The 23,854-nt window shown below is 34.7% G+C and overlaps 2 protein-coding genes and 1 non-coding gene across 5 annotated transcripts; 2 read left to right on the top strand and 1 right to left on the bottom strand.

Annotated features, from left to right (window-relative positions):
• Positions 1-5,507: 5,507 nt before the first annotated feature.
• Positions 5,508-6,210, bottom strand: LOC121228104 (pentatricopeptide repeat-containing protein At2g17525, mitochondrial-like). The gene is made up of 2 exons (XM_041111245.1): positions 5,970-6,210; positions 5,508-5,803 (listed from the first exon to the last, which is right to left on the bottom strand). Exons 1-2 carry the CDS (start codon positions 6,208-6,210, stop codon positions 5,508-5,510), a joined length of 537 nt encoding a protein of 178 aa, XP_040967179.1.
• Positions 6,211-7,955: 1,745 nt separating this feature from the next.
• LOC121228431 (U1 spliceosomal RNA) lies at positions 7,956-8,116 on the top strand. The gene has a single exon (XR_005926007.1). It is a non-coding gene; the product is annotated as a U1 spliceosomal RNA (small nuclear RNA).
• A 1,154-nt stretch (positions 8,117-9,270) lies between these two features.
• LOC121228212 (leucine-rich repeat extensin-like protein 5) lies at positions 9,271-13,408 on the top strand. 3 transcript variants are annotated; one of them, XM_041111516.1, is made up of 4 exons: positions 9,327-9,498; positions 9,652-9,836; positions 11,029-11,313; positions 11,890-13,408. In XM_041111516.1, the coding sequence occupies exons 2-4, from the start codon at positions 9,672-9,674 to the stop codon at positions 13,096-13,098; spliced, it is 1,659 nt and encodes a 552-aa protein (XP_040967450.1). In that variant the 5' UTR covers positions 9,327-9,498; positions 9,652-9,671; the 3' UTR covers positions 13,099-13,408. The 3 variants fall into 3 exon arrangements, with proteins under 3 accessions (XP_040967449.1, XP_040967450.1, XP_040967451.1); XM_041111517.1 differs by having other exon boundaries at positions 9,645-9,836; XM_041111515.1 differs by having other exon boundaries at positions 9,271-9,836.
• Positions 13,409-23,854: the final 10,446 nt, after the last annotated feature.

The following is a 23,854-nucleotide window of genomic DNA, read 5'->3' as shown; positions in this document are numbered from 1 at the left end:
GGCAACTGAAGGTAAACTAAAGAAAACGATCATTTGAGTTGGATGGTCGGGAATTTTACTCAATGCATCATGTCGTTGATCGTCGGTTAAACCTTCAATTGACCATAAGGCTGAATATAAATTTGAAGCTCTCTCTTCCATATGTTGTTCTGACTTCTGCTGAACTACCACCTCGGAGGCAAAACTCCTACTGATTTGATCGCCAACGGCCTGGATTTTCTCCCCGAACAAAGTGGCAACCTCATTAAATGAAGAAAACATATTATCACGAGCATCAGATTTCTTCTTTCTCTTGTTTGAAGATGAGGAACCCCCTTGGTCTCGATCTCCTCGTGGATCCGTACCAGAAACATCCATGTCATCTAAAGAGACGTCAGCTTCGCAGTCATAGAATGTGTTTCTCTCTTCATTCAGATCTGTAGTACGTTCATCATCAGCGTGTATTTCTTCAAGAACATCAGCAGCTGTTTGAGCATCTCTCCCAGTTGCTCGATCTCTTGCGTATATGGTAGTAAGCTGGTCATAGTAAGGGAAAGTACGAAATCTGAATTGGGCGGCTTCTTTGTGACTCTAAAAAAATGAGGAAATCATATTAGTCGTAAGTTTGGTAAAAATAATATAATAAAGACTTGAAATAATCTTACCTTTAAATAGGACTCCCAAACCGCATCTTCAGCAACAACGAGCTGCCTATGCTCGTCCCAACCAAAACCGCTATTGTTTTGGCCATTAAGCATGTCGTAGACGATTGACCACTCCCTTTTAAGTAACCTAATCCTTGATTCAATATTAGGTTTCGCCTTCAACATTGCATTTGGTAAAACCGTTTGTAGCTTTCTTTCCAACTCGTTCAAATAACCGGCTTTGAACCCGGTATCAGCATTAAATGTTCCAACATTGTGCAGGTCCACATGCTGGAAACTAATGCTGCATCTTCCTCGGGAACCCATTTTCTTTTGCTTCCTCGAGAAGCTTGAGCATTTGATTCTGGAACACCTGACATAATGATCTTAAGAACAAAAAAAAAAATTATATTAATTACTATTTTAATATCATGATTCAAAAGGTCAACACTTTATAAAATCTAGTAATTAAGTTGAATATCATGAATCAAAAGTTCCATAGCACAAAAAATTTAAAATTATAACACAAGCTGAATTAGAAGAAATTATATTATAATTTCTGTATTTTAGTACAATACAAAAATAAATACAAAAGTTTCACAAAAGTTTCACAAACTAATTTCTAGATGCTTGCCATTCATCGAACATTTGGTTGGCTAGTTCCATCCTCCAAGTAGCCCAAGCATCCGATGGATGAATATTTGTGATATTCGGTTCATCGTCATCCACCACATTAATTGTAGGTAATCCTTCTCCCACCTCCGCTTCAATGGGATCACTACTCATATGGGTTCGAATAAAATTATGGAGCAAACAACATGCAATAATAATTCTATTGTGCACCCTTACAGGATAGAACGATGGACTCCTAAGTATTCCCCATCTAAGTTTTAATAAGCCAAAGCATCTTTCAATGACATTACGTGCTGAGGCATGTTTCATATTAAAAAACTCTTGCGGAGAACTTGGCTGATAACCCTGACGCCACTCGTTCAAATGATATCGTTGTCCTCTAAATGGTGCAAGAAATCCCTCACAATTTGTGTATCCAGCATCAACTAGATAATAACAACCTATAGGATAAGTTTCATATTAAAAAATGATTAATTCAGCACACAAAGTGTGATCTTAATGAATAAATCAAAGTCCTATAACTATACACTTTACCATGAGGAACTTTTAATCCATGTCTTCTACTAATGGCATCTCGAAGAACTCGTCCATCAGCAACTGAACCTTCCCAACCAGGAAGAACATAAACAAATTGCATCTCAGGTGTACAAACACCTAGCATATTTGTTGCTATGTCACCTTTTCGCGTCCGATATCTAGGTTTATCAACTGTTGGAACCCTAATCTTGATGTGGGTTCCATCAAGAGCACCTAAGCAATTCTATATCACATGATATAAAACCTTGAGTTAGAATACTAATTTAAATCTAAATCAAGTAAATGTTGTTGAAGCTATATATAAAACTTAGTCCTATACCTTAAACCATTTCCACCTTGTGTCAGAAGAATCGGCTGTAATTGGCTCCGGGTTTTTAAATAACACATCTTGCAAGCGTATGACAGCATTTAAAACACTATGAAATGCTCTGCTAACAGTTTCCCCGGACCTTCTAAAGTGATGCTTGATAACTCGATTTTTCAGGTGATGGGAGATGATATGTAAAAACATTGCTACTTGCTCGTCAACAAGCATGAACCTTGTCGACTTCAATCCCCCTATCGATTCTAACATCTCACATAATTTAAAAAAGGCAGCTCTATTCATCCTAACTTGTTCAATACAGGTCTCGTCACTAGCATATACAAGCCTATTCACATAATCCCGTTTTGCATAAAAATCTACGGTATAGGACCTAATCCTTGGTCTATGTAGGCTAAGGCTGGCACCCATTCTAAATAAGAACCAAACCGCGATTCTACAGATTTCCAACCATATTGTCACAGCAATACTAATTCTTTTACGCCTCACACTTTGTGCAATTAAAGGCAGACGAGCCATTACTGCAACATTTTAAAATTAGAACACACTATCAAAGAATTGAAGTTGCAATTACACATTATCGAATAAAAATAAACAGCACAAATTTAGAACACACGAAGCAAAAAATTAGACGACTAAATGATATCGTTGCAACTTTAATTTCATTTCTTTATCAATCACCCAAATAATAATGAAAGAGTATATTTAATTACTGATGATTAGTTTAATTAAGGTTTTATAACTTTTATAACATTTTAAATGGTAATTTCATTTTGTAAAAATATAATTAACTTTGAAGAGGACTTATTTTTTACAAGAATTGTTACTTAGCTGTCTAGTATGAAGTTTAAAATACATGTTTAGCATTTTTTCATCAAAAATTATTATTATTAAAATTTCAGAATTCTATAGAATTTATTAATTTAACAGCCAAATTTGACTTTTTAAGTAAAATTTGTATAATTTTATTTATCATAATATATATACGTTAATTTTAAAAACTTCCTTACACTTTCACAATTATAATTTATGTATTATAGGGAAATCATATTATGAATGAGGAATATTTTATGTATAATGTAATTGACTTAAAATCTAAGATAGAATTAGACAATATATTATGTGCATAAAAGGTTAATTATAATCCATGAGCATTTAATTTCTTCAAAAACTTATATTAAATTTTAATATTTTATGTATAATTGAGGTAAAATTAATTTTGTTTAATAATGAAATTGAAGTTTTAAAACTAGATAATAACATTTTAAATGGTAATATAATTTCATAAAAAATATATAACTTTTATCTCATTTACATGTACAAATTTATCTCATAAAAGATGTGTAGGCATAATGCTCTTTAAACAAAATGTTACCTAATAGTAAAAACATATAACTTGGCTGATAAATTCAAAAAGAACAATGGTCATGCAGCAATAACCATAACCATACAAACAAAAGCTTTAATGAGCATTACAAACATACAAACAAAACCATATTCATTTGGGAAACAACAGAACCTACTACATCAATACTAACCTGTAATGCTCAAATCTGGGACGACTGCGATGTGGAAGTGTTGGAAAAATGTTACCTGTAATGAGAAAAGTGCTCGGATCAACCTTTTTTTTTTTGGGAAAATATTTATGCCATAAACCAGAAAAAAAAAAAGAACACCTTAAACAACTTAACCCAACTTTTAGGGGACAATAACAAAATCTAAATCGAAAAAGCCAATCAAAACAAAGAATCAGTGCACAAACCAACCAAACAATGCAGCAGCAAAACAGAACAATCCACTACTGTACAGAAAAAACAAAGCAAAATCTGCAAACAGTTTCCTGTTTATTCTTTCTCCAACTCATAGCAAAGAATGACAAAAAATGGAAAGGGAGTGTCTTTTGTAAGCTTTCTTAATTTAAATGAAGTCCGCAAGGCAAAATTTCAATGTATATATGTATATAATATGGTATTGGGATACACTTAATTGAGAATACTAATTATGGCATTGGGATACACTTAATTGAGAATCCATCAATCGATGATTTCGACACTATCGTTGAACCTCGACCGATTAATCCAAAGGATAATCACATATCCTTCCAGGTATAGCAAAATGAAACCAAGTTGAATCTTTCAGAAACCAAGCAGCACTAACAAGTTTCTGTTTGAAATAGCAGTGTACTGATGTTGGCCTTGTCATGAGGAGGCTGCAAGACATGGGAATGTAGTAGGGAATCCTGGTCGATAATTCTGCTAGAGGCAACCATTGCACCCATTCCCTATTCACCAATCATACATCTTAAATATTCTTCTAAGCACATATTTAATACATCTGTTTGGCCATCTGTTTGGGAATGGTACGCTGTGGATAGATGCAGCTTGGTCCCCAATCTTTTGAATAGCTCGTGCCAGAAGTTACTTACGAAAATTTTATCCCTATCAAACACAATTATTTCAAGTATGCCATGCAGCTTGTAAATGTGCATCAGATACTCTTGGGCCACAGTGATTGTAGTGAATGGATGTGAGGGAGGTAAGAACTATCCACACTTGGTGAGTTTGTCTACTATCACTAAATTAGTATTCTTACCTCGGGAATTGGCTAAGCCTTCCATAAAATCCATGCTAATTGCAGCCCAAGCTCGAGTAGGAATAGATAGAGGTTGTAGTAAACTAGGAGAAGCTAATAGATCAACTTTTCACTTCTGACATACATGACACTCTCAAACCCATTATTTTATATCCTTAGATAACCCTTCCAATACAACTACCCATATATTCTAACTCTAGTGGCATGTGCACCCGAGTGGCCTCCTAATGAGCCACTATGAAAATATTCAAAAAATTCCCTCTTAAGGTTGACATGGTCACCTACAACTACCTTCCCTTTTCTCCTTAATACCTGGCCATTCTAAGTGTATTTTGGGTGCCTTTGAGGTTGTTGCTGAAGATCAAGACATAATTTTTGTGGCTTTTGGTCAACCAAAACAGACTCTGTCACTCTCCCCCATAAATCTAACTACAAGATACTTTTAATACATTGCATCAACTATTCCTCAAGTTCTTAGGACTTCCTAGGTAAGGCATTACACAACCGAGCTTTGTGTACCATTATTGTATGTGATACAGTAATCATACCCCTAATATTTTAACTACCCATTTTTGCTGAAATGGAGTGTTTGCTTGTCAATCAGCTAAAAACTTCAAAACCTAATGGTCTATTCTTATCTAGAATCTCCTTCCAACTAGGTAAGTATGCCATTTCTGAACTGCCATTAGGACTATAAGCATTTCCTTGTCATAAATGGAAAGTGCTTAATGTCTAATTCCAAATGCCTTGCTAAAAAATGCCATTGGCCTGCCCTTTTGATGCAACACTGCCCCTAACCCTTAACCACAGGCATCAGTGTCGATACAAAATTCCTCATTTAAGTTTGGTAGACACAAGACTGGTGTCTGACAGACTAGTTGCTTCAACAATTCAAAAGCTATTTGTTCAGTTTCAGCCCAATTCCAATTAGTGTTCTTCTTAAGTAAATTGGTCAAAGATCTAACCATCATCCCATAGTTTCTTATAAATCTCATATAGTAACCAGATAAGCCAAGAAATCCCCTCATCTTTTTTATAAATTTAGGAGTGGGCCAGTTTGAAACTCCTACTTTTGCAGCATCTATAGTCACTGTTCCTGTAGATATAATGTGGCCAAGATACTCAATTTAGTGAGTGCCAAAGGTTCATTTGATTTGTTTAGCAAATAGATTATTGTCTCTCAAGAGCTATAACACCTCCCCCAAGTGAACTAAATGCTCAGTCCAGCTGCTAGAGTATACTAATATATCATCAAAGAACACCATGATTGATTTCCTCATCAAATTTACCCAACAGATTAAAACTGCTTAAAAGAGCTGTATAAGTAACAACATTAGGCTTTAAAGCTCCTGAATTCATACAATTTTCGAAAAACCGAACTGCAACTTCAGGTTTCCCAATCTTACAAAAACCAACAATCACTGAACTACAAACAAAATTATCAAAAGGGTATCTAACATTATCACCTGTCATCAACTCCAACACCTCAATTGCTCTATCCATATTCCCTTGAGATACAAAACCATGAATCAACGAGCAAAAAGTAAAAGAAGAAGGCAATGTACCAGAATCACTCAAGCAGTCCTTTAACAACAAAAGACCCTTCTCTGGGTTGTTTCGGATGACAACAAAAAGAAATCAAACCCGTTAAAACCAAACCTGTTCTAACACTAAATTCACATTTTTTATCATCACTCATAAACATATATGAATAGAAAGTAAAGCAAAAATTAACAAAAAGATTCAATCAAACGCAGCATAAAATCCAGTAGGAAAAAAGAGAAAAGAAACTGTAAAAATAAAAATAAAACCCAGTAACATCAAAGCTATCCCAACACTAAATTCACTGTGTTCATAATCACATAAGCAAAATTAACAAAAAAAACAATGAAACAGAGAAGAAAGAAAAAAACGGAGGAAAAAAAAAAAGCCAAAGGACTGAATGAAACGGGAGAATACCTTGATTGAGAGGATCAAAGAAGGGAAATTAGTGGTAGATCCTTCGATGTAATTCAATCCAGATGAAGAGAAAGGACGGCGAAAATGATTAGGGAGAGGGTCGGGTAGGGAGGGAGGGTAAAACAGGGAGATGAGGAGGGAGGCCGGAAGTAATAGCTAATACACCGAAAAGGGAAGGGATTGGAAAACACGGGAATTTGGGGATTAGGGGCGTAACCGATTACGCGCGTAATACCTATTACAGCGAACCAAACGCCGGAATAGGGGCGTAATGTAATACGCACGTAATCGGGGCGTAATGGATTGGGTATTACGGCGAACCAAACAAGGTGTAAGGTTTTATAGAATTTTGTGATCCAAGTATACCCTATGATACTTGTTATTTTTGGTCACTAATGTTTACATGTTTTGTCAAAATAGATCTAATTGTATTTTTGAGTCGTTTTGGCTATCGGTTTTTATTCTTTTTTTCAAATTGCTTTTTTCAATAGATTTGATGAAAGCATCGTTAAAAAAGTTAATGGGATATGTGAAATTTCATATGTGGAATATTTTTAATGAGATATAATTTATTACTTAGGTAACCCAATAAGATAATTACATGTGAAAAATAATAAAATAAATAAATCACACATAAAATTAAAAAAAAACTCTTAATTTAAAGAAAATAAAAGTAATTATCTAAAAAAATTTCAAAATAAATAATTAATAAATCAAATGTATGGAAACCCTTTTTCACCGAATGTCCATCTCCCCAAGAGAAATCCGTTCCTTCTTCACCAAACCATTATTTTTCTTCCTGTTATTCGCTTCACTGGTTAACACTTTAAATCCACCGTTTTCTTCAAACTTAGTTCAACTTAAACTTTAACCTTACAAAATATATCCATGAACTTGGAATGAAATGTATGTATAGTAATATATTAAATTTTGTATATTTTTAATTAAATATAAATATTTATTGAATAACATTCAAATTAGTTTGCTCAAATATTTTATGTATGCTTATAGTGCATTTTCAATAATTAAAGCAGAGGAAAACTATTATATTAAGTAGATCCTGCTTTTTAAAGGATTTATTTACCATCTTTTTTGTTTAAAATATATGTTAGCTATTTTGTTACCAATTTCATGGAAACACTGTCGTTTTTTGTCCTTCTCCCCCGTTTTTCTTTTCTACCTTGATTTCTTAATGAAAAGCGATTGGCAGGCAATCCCACATCGACAATTGAATAGAGTTTACAAAGCGCTGAACTTTATAAATATGAATCAAGATGCAACTGATGAACATACTTACCTGGACGGGGTCAATGAGCGATCAATAAGGTTCATGGCCTAGGGTAGTGACCTCCATTGCACTTGGGAGGGGTGCTGCTTTAAGGTCTCCCCAAGTGGGAGAGCCTACGTCATAATTTGTGGCAGCGGGAGCCTGCGTTCGCGCGGCCCCTACCATCTTCAGTTTCAAGTCTTTCTACATTATCTCTATTAATTGATTCTATCAAGGAACTACCTGATCTGGGATTAGTTGAATGGTTGCCAATCATGAATCCCCTGCAATATAGGCAAAAGTGCTTGTCGTTATGGTTTAGTTGTAGGCATGATGCACTAAGCAAATGTATAAAGGTGCACCGGGTTCTAATTTCTCAATTTCCTAGCTTTAATTTGGTTTGGTAGTCAAGATGTTTGCTGTCGCAAATAAAAATCAACCTCAGCTCTTCCAAATACAAATACGTCAACTTACTAGTGACACATATGTTAAAAGGCCACACAACAAATCTTTTCAACTAAATGATTACTTGATTAGTCTGGAAAAAATGAAACGAGACCCACATCAGACACAAAAACAAAAAGAAGTGCGACATATGGAGTTACCAATCAAATGGAAAAGGTTTTAAGCAACTGGTATACATCAGCTCAACCTTCGTGGTATTTATTTCACTAAATCATGGACCTCATTTACTAATGACATGCTTAACATGTAGAATTTTTTTATACATTTTGCAAAGGTAGGTGCCGAGCTTCTGTTATGTATGATAAATGTGTAATTTTATCAAATCTATTCAAGTCTAATCTTTATATGATCACAAGATTCATCAATCTAATTGTTGTTTTACTAAAAGATTATCTTGGCCTTTATCAAATAACAAATTTTAAAAGTAGTTGTGACTATCCTTGCATAAATATTCCTCCATCATCATTAGAGGCAGAACCATATCTTTATGCCAAAACTCTGTTGAACTGCCTATGTAAAATCGACTCTTGACATGATCACATTTTCTTCACCATCTAATCTGTCATTTTCTCCTTTTTGTTTTTGTCTCAATAATAGATATATATATGATATATACATGAAATTCTTAATTCGTTTGGTGAGTAATAGTCGTTGGAGTAGGAAGCAAGACTAGAAAGAAAAAAATTAATTTATAATATGAGAAATAAATAGAAAAAATAAAAAACAAATAGCTAATGAAGCATCATCATATAAGACAATTCCAAAAGATAATATGAGATAAGAATGACTGTTGACAATAGAAAAAGAAAACAAAAAGGGGTAATCATATATTTGGATATCATTCGTGTTTCAACAATTTAATAATATATTATAAAATAATTATGGTTTAGGTAATATATTTATATACGCGTGTTGAAAGGCGCGAGATCCAAATAATAAATGTGGAAACAAAAGGAAGGATCATATCATCATCCTCCACCTTTTATCAAAGCCCAAAATCACCCATTTTTAAAACGTTTTCTCAACTCTTCCACCCTTTACATCAAATTCAACTCATCCTTCAAAGAAATTTCCTTCCTTTTTCTTTCCTTTCTATACAAGTTAGTTCAAGCTTCAATCCCAATCTTTGTTTTTTTCTTTTTTCTATCCTTTTCTGTTTACGGGGTATAAATAAAGGGTGCAAAAATCTTGATTTTATTTCCCTCTTCCGAGAAACACTAATTTTACTGTTTCGATCTGTGGAAAGTTTTCAGTTTTTCTTTTTCAGGAGAATATGGCATCTGGGTTATCGGGTCGGGGCAACTCGAGTGGTTCCAAAGGGTTCGATTTTGGGTCCGATGATATTCTTTGCTCGTATGAGGACTACGGGAACCAGGAATCGTCAAATGGTAGCCACGCCGAAGCTGCACTCGGTACCAGTACCACCAGCTCTTCCACGGTATATATTGTTGCTATTTTTTTTTTAATTTGTAGGGTTTTCTTTCTTTTTTTTTGGGAGGGGGTTTTGATCTGATTAGGGTTTTATCGACAGGGTTGATTTTGAAAAAGAGAAAGGCTTAACAATGTAAAAATGCTTCGTTTTGTGACATTTTTTTTTAAATTTGGTTAACTGTTTGATCGATAGTTGACTTTAAAATAGCACAGATTAGAACATTTTATCTTGATTTGGGGTGTAAGTATGAGAAAACGTATAGGCTTGTATTGAAAATAATTGTAACCAAAAGGAAGATTTGAGTGTATAGATGTGAACTTCCATATTCTCTAATTTTTCCCCTTCTATGGCTGGAGCTATTTTCTTTCTCTTTTTTATTTTTTGTGGGTTTTTTTGGTCATTTGATAATAAATTATATGTGCGTATAGATATATATCGCTGGACCCCTTTTTTAAGAGGACAATAAATTAGTGGTTCTTTTGCATTGCTTACACCCTTTCTATAAAAAAAATTACAAATTGTTTCCCTATTGCAGGGAGTAACACCTGAAGTTCAGTCTTCAATGGAGTGGAGAAAAACTTTATTGTACTTAGTGATGTATATTATAAGTTATATCACATTTTGTGGTATATGTGTAGCATTTTTTTGTTTGAGTTTTTTTTTATTCAAATAAAACCTTAATCACATGCTACATTCATGAAAAATCAGCAATGGATATGTGTGTTTTGTAGCTGTCGGTGGAGAGGGAGCTTAAGTCCATTATTTTGTGTTTTTATTGCCCATAGTATATATCTTTATTGCATTTCAATCCTGGATCATAAGCATTTGCCTAGACAAAAAATGACCAAACCTAGAAAGGTGACATGTAGTTCTTGGTCCTAAGCATTTGTCATTGTAGTTCCCTAGAGAAACAATGACTAAATCTGGGACAGGTCACATGCAGATGCAGTTTCATGGGAGTTCCACAAACTAAAGTTTAGACGCAAAAAGTTCTCATATTTAGAGCCTTGGATGTTTCTCTTCATCATGTTACTATATTGTCTTTGGGGTTATGTTACATATCCTGACTGTTCTAGGGAAAATTGAGCTAAACTTATTCATCATCTTTGATCACTGTGTTGCCAAACTAGTGGTATGTACTGATGCTTACCATTTCAAGAGTAAATTTTTAATCATGTTGTTGCACTGAACTCTACAGGATTTTCACAAAGGCAGAGTGGCACGGTCAATATTTCCAGCTAATGCATACAGTCAACCAGATGATTCGTTGTACTCAGATGTGACTGCTACTGTTGAAAAAACCATGAAAAAATATGCGGACAACCTCATGCGCTTTCTTGAGGGAATAAGTTCACGACTGTCACAGTTGGAGTTATATTGCTACAATCTTGATAAATCGATTGGAGAAATGCGATCTGATTTAATTCGTGATAATGAAGATGCAGATTCAAAGCTTAAATCTATTGAGAAACATCTCCAAGAGGTGAGTATCCTGGGAACATTGTTATGTTTTTATTATAAGATGGATTTCACCAATCTGTTGGCTATAAGGTACGCAACTTTTGTACCTGACATTATTAGTTTTTACTCTTTGAAGCCTTGAGATGCTTTTATGTTCCTTATTTGACTTTTCAGCAAACATCTATTTCTCAATCTAGTATCTAAAATGCAGCAGCATGCAAGAGAAGTACCTTAAATATGGATCAGAAAAGATCTGGTAGTTTATTGTGGTCCTGCTGTTATATTCAAGGGATAACTTTAGTTTCTGCTCTTGGCATTACAATTTGATCATATTTTTAATTTTCTGTGGGTATAAAATATAGATATTAGGCTCGGATTCAGGTTTATTCTGCGTGCTTTCAGAGTTTTCATGGTTGAATACCCTGGAGAGAAGCCACTCTTAAATTACTTTCTTGATCTATTTTCATGGCATATTAAAGAAAGACTGTGCATTAGAGAATCAAGTTACTTTTTCTTCTTGTCTTGCTGAGTAATGCATAGGTCATCATGTATTGGAACCATTCCATTCTTGGAACTTAGTATTCATTGCACATTGTAGGTCCACAGGTCTGTGCAGATACTGAGAGATAAGCAGGAGCTAGCTGAGACTCAAAAGGAGTTGGCTAAATTACAACTTGCGCAAAAGGAGTCTTCTTCTTCCAGCCATTCACAATCCACTGAGGAGAGAGCATCACCACCTGCCTCTGATTCTAAAAAGACTGACCACACATCCGAGATGCAAAACCAGCAATTAGCTCTTGCCCTGCCTCATCAAGTTGCACCACCACAGCAGCCTGTGGTACCACACTCTCAAGCCCCACCTCAGAACTTGACTCAACAATCCTATTATATACCTTCAAACCAGTTATCCAACCCCCATGCTCCTGCTCCAGTCCATGTCCCAGCCCCGACTCCTACCCCTGCCCCGCCTTCACTACCAGCCCCAGCAACAACTCCACACACTCAGAGTCAATATTTACCTCCTGATCCGCAATACCAAGCTCCTCACATACAAGATGTCTCTAGGATGCCACCACAGCCTAGACAGAGCCATCAGGTACCACCTGTCCAATCATTCCCTCAGTATCAGCAGCAGTGGCCACAACAAGTACCACAGCAAGTACAACAGCAGCAGCAATCATCGATGCAAACACAGATGAGGCCTCCATCAACACCAGCTTACCCTCCCTACCCTCCTACACAATCATCAAACCCGTCTCCTCCAGAGGCATTAGCACACAGCACCCCCATGCAGGTTCCATATTCTGGAGTTCCTCAACCTCTGTCTAGTTGTGTCGATACCATTCCTTATGGGTACAGAGTGCCTGGCAGAACAGCTCCCCAGCCAATCAAGGGCACTTTTGAAGCACAACCAAGGGATGGGTATCAGGTGCCTGTCTCCCATCCCCCCCTTCCTCCAGGAAGTGCATACATGATGTATGATAGCGAAGGGGGTAGAGCACATCACCCACCCCAACAGCCTCACTTCTCACAGGGTGGGTATCCCCCTGCCAATGTCTCTCTTCAGACTCCTCAACCTGGTCCTAGCCCTAATGTTATGATGAGGAACAGTAGCCATTCCCAGTATGTTCGCAACCATCCTTACAGTGATCTGATTGAGAAATTAGTGAGCATGGGATTCAGGGGTGACCATATTGCGAGTGTGATTCAGAGGATGGAGGAGAGTGGGCAGGCGGTGGATTTTAATGCCGTGCTGGATAGGCTGAATGTGCAATCCTCTGGTGGTACTCAGAGAGGGGGATGGTAAATGCCACTGCTTGGTTGAATCGACCTTGAATGGTACTTGAATAAAAAAGGTGGGTTTTTCTAATGTATATGTTGGGAGGGATATGAGTATTTGTATGTTACCTCCTGCTAGAAATTGTATGTGACCCTGTTGTATCCTAGTACTCGTGGTGATGCTCTTGGATTTCACACTTGAATTCTAGTAACCCTTTCACCGCAAACTGTCTTAAAGCCGGCTGTCAGTTTGATAGATCAACTGCTATATTTGTCAGTCCAAGCTTTATTTCCCTTGAAACAATCTGTTGTGTGGATAAAAAATGGAATTTACCAGAGATGCCAGGTGGAAGTTGAGATTTCACTCTTTTAAGTTAATTATTAAATAATGAGTTCTTTAAAAATTATTTAAAATTTTACAAAATAATAAAAAGTTCAAACAATTTTAAAAAACAAATTTAACAAAAACTAAACATATATATATAATTCAAAAGAAAAATATAGACTGTGACTAGCATTAATGATCGTGGATCAATGTCGCCTTACAGTCGAAATTTGTCGAGGTTGATAGTCTGTAACTTTTGATTTTATTTATTTATTTATAAATTTACATTTTCAATATACTTATTAATTTTTAAATAAATTTTTATTTTTATTTAATTTTCTAGAATTTAGCTAAAAATTTTAATTTTTATATTATTGAATTTTGTATAATTTTGTGAAATTTTAAATAATTGGTATATACACTTGAAATCTACATGGATAGATTCAATTAATGACACGTATAACGTCTCTAGAAATAATCAAGGCAAACCCGACAGCCTATACAGCTATCATGCATTGGGAAGCAAATAAATAAAGGAGCATATACAAGAAAAGGACATCACCCTTCTTCCACTCCCTTCTCTCTTCTTTACCTAAGGACAACATGCTATGGAATGTCGATTTTTCGTCAACTTTCATCACAAAGCATCAACCAACCAAATCTAGACCACAAGATCAACAGAAAGAATAAAGGCAGGATCACCTTCAATGGCGGCCCAAACACTGAAAGGTACTTCTTCAACCCAAAATTGAGTGCCTTTACTGTTCAACCAAACACTTGTCAATTGGTGAGCCACCTCGTTTGCCACGTAGAACTTATAGTTGATCGTTCTTCCTTTGTTGATATGAGGCTTTACATTAGTTGTTGCATCGCCTTCCAACATAATCCTCTAAAAACCCGTCACCAAAGCGAAACCGAGAGCTTGAACACTAGCTAGATGTTTTCGTTCTTCCTGGCACACGAACCCATCGCCATACCATCATTATCCCTAATAACCACTCCCGTACTTGAGATTATCTAGCAGCAAAATTGAATCCGGGTGCCTTCCATTGTTCATAGATTTCACCTGGACTAGCATTAGAAGGGAGATGGAGCGTTTCCAGTTCTTGTAAATGCCTCCGTAAAAACGTAATAATGTCATGTTCCTTTTGCTTTATACCCTCATGATCTAATATATTCCTGGCATACCAAATTCCCAAAATCGCTACAATAATCGTATTGCATTTCAGTTCAGCATATCGTTCAAAGAGTAATTCTATCCACTCCATCATACTCTAATTTGCATGAGCTGCTGGCCAAGTAATCCCAAGCGAACCACGAACGTTTCTGGCAAAAACAGTCTCGCACAACATGTTGGACTGAACGTTTCTGGCAAAAACAGTCTCGCACAACATGTTGGACTGTCTCAACATTAACATCTTGGACATATATTCGAGGCAACAACCCTCATAGCACGTAGGTTGGATAGTATAGGAGTGAAATTCAAGAAAAATTTCCTACTTGTAATTTTAATCTTATCTAGGACCGTAAGTTTCCAAAGCTTTTTGTAAAAATTGATAGTACTAGGGAGCAAGTTGCCATGGTTTGTGGAATTTGGAGCTTGTTTCCCTGATTGTAACATCTGATATCCATTGTGTACTGTATAGTCCCCTATTTTGTCTAGGCCACAAAAAGTCATGTCCTTCTGGTCAGAGTGCAGCAGTAGAGTGCACTTGATCCAGTCACAGTCAACAGCATCAAACAAGGTAACCGATATATCTTGTTTCCATTCCTTAGTATTGCTGTCAATTAAATCTGCAACCTAGTAAACTTCATTGCTGATTCGTGGTGATTGAATTTTTGCAGTTCCTTCACCCGGTAGTCAAGCATCGTCCCAAATTAAAATACCTTGTTCGAAACCAATCCTTCTCTGCGTGCACACCATATTCCCCTCCAATTGAGGGAAGGGCAAGCCTAGATTGCAAAAAGTTCCCAGTGGGAAAATACTTTGCTTTAAGCAATCTCGCAACCAAAGAAGTAGGATTAGTAATGATGCGCCACCCTTGCTTAAACTTAACTAAATCATGAGATCTCTTTTAGTTCTGGAATCGCAAAGATTACCCCACATGTACCAATGAATCCCCCTTTTCATCTCCAACTTTTTACATAAAGAACTGAGCAATAAGAAACATAACATAGCAGAAGGCAAAGCCTGCAAAACTGACTTGATAAAAACAATTTTACCTCCTTGAGAAAGGAAACATGAACTCCAATTGTTAATTTGATCCCTCATTTGATCTTTTAGTCCTTGAAACACCTCATTTTTTAGGGCTTGACGTCATATGAATCCCAAATGCTAGAGAAATCATATCCTTGTCATGAAACAAGACATTCGAACGGTAATAAATTAAAGATCTCTCAAAGTTAACCTTTTGGTCAGACCATGCCTCATACCCTGCAATGATCCTTTTCACAACTTCCGTAGCAAACTGGTAGCCTCCATGAGTAAAAAGTGGGTGAGACTAGGCCATTGTCGGCAAAACCTTGTTCTAGTCAACGACCCTTCTTGTTGTGCTCAAAGGGTGCCTTCCCTTAGACATTTAGTTGGTTTAAAGGTCTCAGTGCTCTCTCTATTCAGCAAAACCAAATAAGAGACGACATGCAATGGTTACCAGATTTACCCAGCCCACATCAAACCTGATTTTCAATAACATCTTCTCAATAAAGTGTCATTTTACTTGTAGGTTTTACTCAAGGAAGATTAGTTAAATAAAATTTCACAGTTAAATGAACTGAGTTGCATCATTAGGATGGATTATGATACAAAAAGATAAGTAATTAAATTTGCCTGTAGTCTTGAGGACTCAAAATGAACGATTAATTCAAAGGAATATTACTTTTCCTATTGAGTTCAACCGACGTGATGTTTTTTCTTGGAGATTGGAGCAGACGACTTTAAAAAAAGATAAAGACATAGGTGTGAATGTTTGGATTGATAATATATCAAAAATGACTCAAGTTGAAATTATCCTGGATTTATTTATGGGCTTTTTCACTTGTGATATTTATCGTATGGCTTATCACGTGATTCATATTTTGATATATTAAAAGCTTGTGCTTAGTTAGTATCAAAGTCGAAAATTGTTATGTTAGGAATATGATTTATGTATGACATGACTTCGCTTACAATAGTGAAATCATAGTTTGATTAAAGAGTAAATATTGTCTTTTCACTAGCATTGCATGGATTATGAAAAAGGAACGTGGTCACGGATCATTCGTCTAGAACCAAAGTTTGGTATTACTATTTATTAGTAGTAATCTTTTTCATCATGGAAGATGCAGTGGTGTTCATGAGATAATTATTAACATATTAGGTAAATAGATTTAATTCAAAATGATTAAGGATATTGTATGACGGTAACACATTAATGACAAGATTATTGGATAAAACATAAGTATAAATTGCTCTCGTAATGATATATATAGGGAGATTAGTCATGGTATTTTTAGTGGATAAACTCTATGATTAAATAATGTTGTGATTAATAAATGAAGAGTCAAAATTTAATTAAAACTTATTTAACCCCTAATTATATATATCATATCGGTCCTTTTGCTAGTTTAACACAACTTTGTTAGGATTACAAATTAAAATCGATATGATAAATAAATGTAAATGACAAAAGAGAAATAGATTGCATAAATTACTATGCACAATGAATGCATTTTCTTGGAAGGAATAAAAAATGACTGAGAAATTAATTTAATTTCTTTGAATTATTTGATTGATTGTAATTAAACAATTGAGTTCAAAATAGAAATTAAATTATTTAAGTCATTGTAGTTAATAGGATAGTGAAATTTATTTACTAATAGATTTTATTATGGTAAAATTGACATGACTTTGATGGAATTTGTGACACCCCAATTCTCAAAAGTTGACTGAGGCGTTACATAAAAAGCAGACTTAGACTTAGTTTCAAAGCACAAAAATTGAATTGGGTGTTAACTCGGAAAATAAATTTCGAAAACACAAGTAACCAAATTGATATATGTTGTAATGTATACGCAAATGAATTTAAAACTTTCAGTTGAAAATCTTTCTTTTGAAAATGCAATATTACTAGTAGTAGTTTATAAATAGTTTGGCGTATACAAGCAAAAAACACTTCACAAAAACACAATTAATAAAATTCATCCAATCCTTTAATGGGTAACATTATAATAAAATTGTAGCTAAACAAAAGGTACCTTATTATAGATTCAGATTCAAAACAGAAATACACTCACCTTCAAAGACCATATGTATGTTACAAAACTAACATAGGCAAAGCTCACTGTAGCAGTCGCTCTTTCTAGTTGAGTCCTTTCTATAAGACTATGATGAAGTTCCACCTGAAATAGGGAAAAGAAAAAGAGGAATATGTTCATAAGAACTTAATGAGTTCCAAAAAAAAAAGAGACTCAATCCTTTAGATGAATTACAAAAGCGAGGATAATATCACAACTACATATATATACACTTAACTAATAAATTAATACCCTATACACAAAGACATTTGGGTGCCACTTAACTAATAAATTAATACCCTATACACAAAGACATTTGGGTGCATACTCTCAACAAATGGCAGACACTTAACCATAGCAGATAGCATTGCCAGGCGGACTCTAACATTAGGCGTATACATTCTTCCTTATATCCACAAAGAACTTTAAACTTAATAGAGTTGATATTTTCCTCATTAAACACAATCTTTTTTAACACATACCTTTTTGCATCTCAAAAATCTCATCAGGCTAATTCATATCAACCTTCAAAATCTTGTTTCCATTAAGGCAGATTTTATATGCTAGTCACCAACACTTAATAATTACGTTACTTTTTCAACCCAACAAACATGGATCAAAACGTACTACTTAACATTCAGCCTTTCTTTTCTATCTGAAAATATACATATCATACAACATATACATAGTCATATTTGCTTACTATTTTCTTATCCTTCATTGGGTCAAACCTTGAATCCTTATTCTTATTTTAGAACAAATATCACATTTCTTATCATTTCGAACCCATGTGTGTTCATGTGAGTTCAAGGTTCTTTGCATAGTTAACAACTAACATTTCCTACCATAAGCAGCACCCATCTCGCTAGGCTAGTTAGCAACTAACATGCCATACCAAAAATCTAGCACTCGTGCCAACTTGAAGCTCCAATAGCTAATCTCAATTAATTCAACCACCTACTGGTTAAAGTCTAATCTACCATTACACAAAAAAGTAATTGAAGCTCCAGTAGCTAATCTTAACTTGTTACAACCACCCACCCAAAACCTTGCATATAAAGATTCAATCTCTCACAAAAAAGTCTACTAATAAAGTGTAAAAAATACAAGGAAAATTAACAAAGATAATCAAATCAGCACATTTATAACACCCCTAACCTGTATTTGTCGCCGAACAGGATTACAGAGCATTACCGGAGTTTACAGAAAATTTATAGATAATCCATGTCAATTACTAATCATTTTTTGAGATTATTCAAGGCCCAATATGAGTGTTAGAATTGAGTTGGGACTTAATCGGAGGCTTTATAAATTTTTTGTAAAATTTTAAAAATTTTCCAAGATACAGGGCTACACGCCCATGTGGTCCAAGGGACACGCGTATGTGACCCTAAGACACGCCTATGTTGCAGGCCATGTGGTTAGTTAAATTTTCAAAATTAAGTGTAGGTTTCACACAGCTAAGACACAAGCCCGTGTTCTAGGCCATGTAGCACATAAGGCTGAGACACATGCCCGTGTCTCTGCTCGTGTGCTCAATTCTGAGCATTTTGTTTCTTGAATTTAAGATGCAGGGACACATGGCCTAATCACACGCCCATGTACCAGGCCGTGTGTCACACACGGTCTAGACACACGCCCGTGTGTCTACCTGTGTTGACAAAATAAAGCCATTTCTAGCTTCATTTCTTACCCAAAGTTTTACCATTATCCTGCACCAAAACTTTCATTAAAATACCAACCAATCCAAGCATTGATTTTAAGCAATTTCTAACATCTAATATGATATAACATTGCATCCATACATGTTTAAAATCTTACCTTGTTTTAAGTCTATATAGGTAAATATAATTTAATCAACCATACTTAAAATATAAGTAGTTATCATAGTATAACTTTATCAACATACCAAAACAAACCATTTTTAGCCATTCTAATGGCTAGGTTACAAACATCATTTTTAAGCCAACAATGGCCAAGTTAACCTATACATGCCATTATACCAAAATAAGCTTGTGGATAGTGTGATGATGCTCCAACCGATCACCAACCTTCGCGAGCTACCGAGCACTATAAAATAGAGAAAATAAAACCTACTAAGCATTATATGCTCAGTAAGTTCGTATAACAGGAATTAAACTTACCAATCTCATTTATTAAATCTAAGCATACAATACATGTTTTTCCATCAACTTGGCATATTACCTAAACACATGCATTCAATCAAACGTGTTAATCACATAATTCTCATATACATTAAGTAAACATAAATGAGCTCATCATGCTATATTCTTTCAAAACATTATTCATTTCATCTCATAACTTTCATATCATGTTAAGTATTTTATCTGTTGAATCATTAAAATTCTAATGGATACTCTGGTAGTAGACTCAATGTGTACAATTCAATAACCCGTCAATTCATATTCAAGAGTACCCATTTGGGCACTCAATTAGATAGCACACTTTCGAGCCACATATCATAAAACAGGATTACCAGTCTGGGCTAAATCCTTTCTATAACATATGCTCAGAAGAGCTCAATTAGGATTACTAGTCTAGGCTAAATCCTATTTGTAACATATGCTCGAGAGGGTTTATATCAAAATTACCCGTCCGGGCTAAATCCTATCTGTAATGAGGTCAATAGGATTACTTGTCCGAGCTAAATCCCGTCAGCAACAAATTCAGGACCTCATTCAATAAGGAAAATCACATTTATTCATCGAAATCTAATATTCAAACGGAACTTAACCCTTTTAAACCGTTTCAAACATGTATTCATTTCTTTATTATAACATCCAAGCAATTTAAATAAATATAAGTCACATTCTATACAAATACAACATTCAATTCAACATATTTACATGCTCAATCAAGTTACACGAACTTACCTCGATACTTGTTCACGTATATAAATCTACTAATTCGAAACTTTTTCTTTTCTATGATCTAGCCTCGAATTGTGTTATCCAGGTCTATATAAATGAATTTAATCATCAATTTATATCACATTCATTATTTATTTGGACTCAATTTACATCCTCGAAAAAATTACCATTTTGCCCTGATAAACCGTAAATTATACATATTTTGACTCCATGTTTAATGCATTTTATGGATAATTTCTCATTAGAATTAGTGAATTCGATGCTCCTATTGCTTTAATTTCATGTTTTATATTTAGGAGAGAATATGAGAGCGAAATGAACGAGAAACGGGCTAAAAACAGAGAAAATGGGTCAAAGTATGAGATCAACACGGCCTGGACCTCCTCACACGGGCAGACCACACGGCCGTGTCAATTTGGCAGGCTCGAACACAGCCTGAAGTAATCGCACACGGGCGTGTCACACGGGCGTGTCCCTGCCGAGCCCAAGCTGAGTCCAATTCGGAAAAGGCCACTTTTGAGGGCTCATAGGCATTCCAAAGCCTATAAATACACACTAGAAGAGGAGAAAAGGGAGACGGAGAATAGGGGGTAAGGAATTACTCCAAGGAAGCTGGATTCATCATTAAGACTGAAGATATCTCCTAAATTTCCCTTCAGGAGTTTTGGGTTTTCTTTATGTTTTGTATTCTTTATTCTTCTGAGATGTTTTCTTATTTAGTTATGAACTAAAACCCTTAAATACCTAGGGGGAATGAAACTTAAGACGAATCTTGTTATCATTTTCTGAATCATATGATAAATCTTTAACTTGTTCTTAATTATGTGTTCTTAATTCTTGTTTTGATATCCCAGGATACTGATTCAAGACATGCTCTTATTTAGAGGAGGAATAGGCCCTGCCTAAGAGTTCTTTTGTCATAATTAAGCGGAGTTGATTGCGCGCCTAGAAATAGGGTAACAAGATTTTGCCGAATTAGGGTGAAACCTAATAAAGGGATCCATAGATCGAGTTAATGCAACCCTAGAGTGTTAATTAAAGAAAATTCTTGGTTATTCAATCTAGGGATTAGACGTTATTAGTCTTAAATAGGGATAATAACATAACTTAGGGATCTCTACGGAACAAGTTGAATGAATAAATCATCCGATTCGGAGCCAGAATAATAAGTAAAGTCTAGGTGGATTTTTCCTTAAGTATTGTCTTCATTCAATCGATTTTCCCAAAAGCAATTCCCCAATTCTTTTCTCTATGAGTTCTTAGTTTAGATAATTAGTTAATTAAAACAAAACTTCTTTATTCTTAGGCCAGATAATAAAAAGACAGTCATTACTAGTACTTTTAGTTCTTTTGGGTTCGACAATCTGGTCTTGCTAAAACTATACTACTGTTCGATAGGTACACTTGCCTACATCGCGATAATAGTTAGTCCAAGAACAAGTAATTATAAATATTTAAAACCTATTACGAAACCTCGCGATCATGCCCCTAAACTTTTCATAAATTCCAATCTCGTCCCTAGGCTCAGAAAATGAAATTCATGTAATTTAATCCTTATTCCAAGCCTAACCGAAATTTCAATATACAATTTACAACACATATTCTATAAATTTTAGAATTTTTCTTCAATTTTCACAACTTTATGAATTAGTCCCTAAATAATGTTTTCATCAAAAATCACTTTGTAAAAGTTGTTTATCTATCAACAACTTTTCATTTTCTGCCATAAATTTCTAATTTTCAGCATATTCATCCATGACATGACTTCTATACTTTGATAACTTTATAAATTAATCCCTCAAATAGATAGATTAGACTATCCCAGTTTCAAAAATATCAAAATTACTAAAATGTGACAATAAAACTTACCCAATTAAGCCAAGAAAGATTTTTTTTCTCTTTCCTAGGGTTTCCATGTATTTTGGGGAAGAAGATGACATATAATAAAATGTTAATTTCTTTTTAATTATTTATCATCTTTTAATTATTTCTATTTTCAATTTAGTCCTTGCTTTTTTCTTATTTTTCCATGGATGAATCATCAAAAATATTTACTAACTTTTGATTAATAGTCTAATTATCATATAAGGACCTTTAATTTTGAATTCTATAGCTATTTAATCCTTTTTGCTACTAGAATTTAACTTTTGCATTTTATTCAATTTGGTTCTTCTCGTAATTAAGCACATAATCGATAAAATTTTCTTATAAGAATTTTTACATGACATCTCTATCATAATACAAATCATGCTATAAAATTAAAATAAATTTTATTTTCGGCTCGAATTTGTGGTCCCGAAATCACTATTCCGATTTTATTGAAAATGGGCTGTTACAACATAACTCCCTTAAGTCGATGCATCTTCCATGCGAATTGGTTGCCTATTTATAGCCTTAATATGATTGCCTATTCGACCATCTTTGTCGAATATAAACTCTTCTTATTTAATATAATAATCAGAATAAATAGCCTCCAATCGTATCTCAAGATAAAGTAAAGTTAATCTCCCTAAAATCATGCATAAAATGCGACTTTAAAATTGAGAAATTTCTCAGCAAAAACCCAAGTCGAAAAAACTTCTTCAATACACTTAAATTCTTCAAAATAAACACAGTTTCGATTCCAGGAGGCCCATTTGCTTATTAAAATAACGTCCAATAAGGCTCACATGCAAAAGGTCAACATATAAAAATGTTAAAGTTGTCTCGTGTACTGATCAAGCCATTAAACAAATATTGCTAGACAACTTTGGGTCTAACAGGGTCCTCGAGCACCCTCGCTCGGGGCTTTTCCCCCTTATTATTCATACATGCATGCAACCAGTAAGGAAAGTAAAAGAAAGAAGATATCAGAAAGAAAAGTCGCCACCTTCGATGCTGATCTTTCTCCTATTTTAATTGGTATTTTTTAAATCTGATCTTTCTCTATTTTTTTTGGTGTTTTTCATATATTAATTTTTGATTGACCTCCTTTCTTTTTTTGTAGGTTCTATACAGTTCCTTAAGGTTGTTCAATCACAAATGATGTATTTTATTAGTCAACAAATCTAGCTTTTGATCTGTTATTGTGTAAAACAAATATTATCATTTGTTTTTTACTGTTGTGATGATTTTTGTTAGTCACACTGGCTTCCATCAGTGTTCAACGGCCAAGAAAGACTAGGATTCAAAAACCATGGTCACAATTGAAAAACAAGTTGGGCTATTGAGCCCTAAAGAATGGGCTAAAAAAAGGTTTTAGACAAAATAAAAAACTAAATAGGCTTAAACCAAATGGACTCGGCATTTTTTAAAGA

The sequence above is a fragment of the Gossypium hirsutum genome, chromosome A04 (assembly GCF_007990345.1).
Source record: "Gossypium hirsutum isolate 1008001.06 chromosome A04, Gossypium_hirsutum_v2.1, whole genome shotgun sequence".
Lineage (NCBI taxonomy): Eukaryota > Viridiplantae > Streptophyta > Magnoliopsida > Malvales > Malvaceae > Gossypium > Gossypium hirsutum.
Note: the sequence above shows the minus strand (reverse complement) of the source record. Positions and strands in the feature narration are given on the sequence as shown.

Excerpts from the sequence above, each read along its gene's own strand:
- LOC121228104 (XM_041111245.1), bottom strand. The coding sequence starts at position 6,210 with ATGGATAGAGCAATTGAGGTGTTGGAGTTGATGACAGGTGATAATGTT. Across the intron at positions 5,804-5,969 it reads TGATGAGGAAATCAATCATG|GAACAGTGACTATAGATGCT; the intron begins GTGTTCTTTGAT and ends TTATATCTACAG.
- LOC121228212 (XM_041111515.1), top strand. The coding sequence starts at position 9,672 with ATGGCATCTGGGTTATCGGGTCGGGGCAACTCGAGTGGTTCCAAAGGG. Across the intron at positions 9,837-11,028 it reads GTACCACCAGCTCTTCCACG|GATTTTCACAAAGGCAGAGT; the intron begins GTATATATTGTT and ends TGAACTCTACAG. Across the intron at positions 11,314-11,889 it reads TTGAGAAACATCTCCAAGAG|GTCCACAGGTCTGTGCAGAT; the intron begins GTGAGTATCCTG and ends TGCACATTGTAG.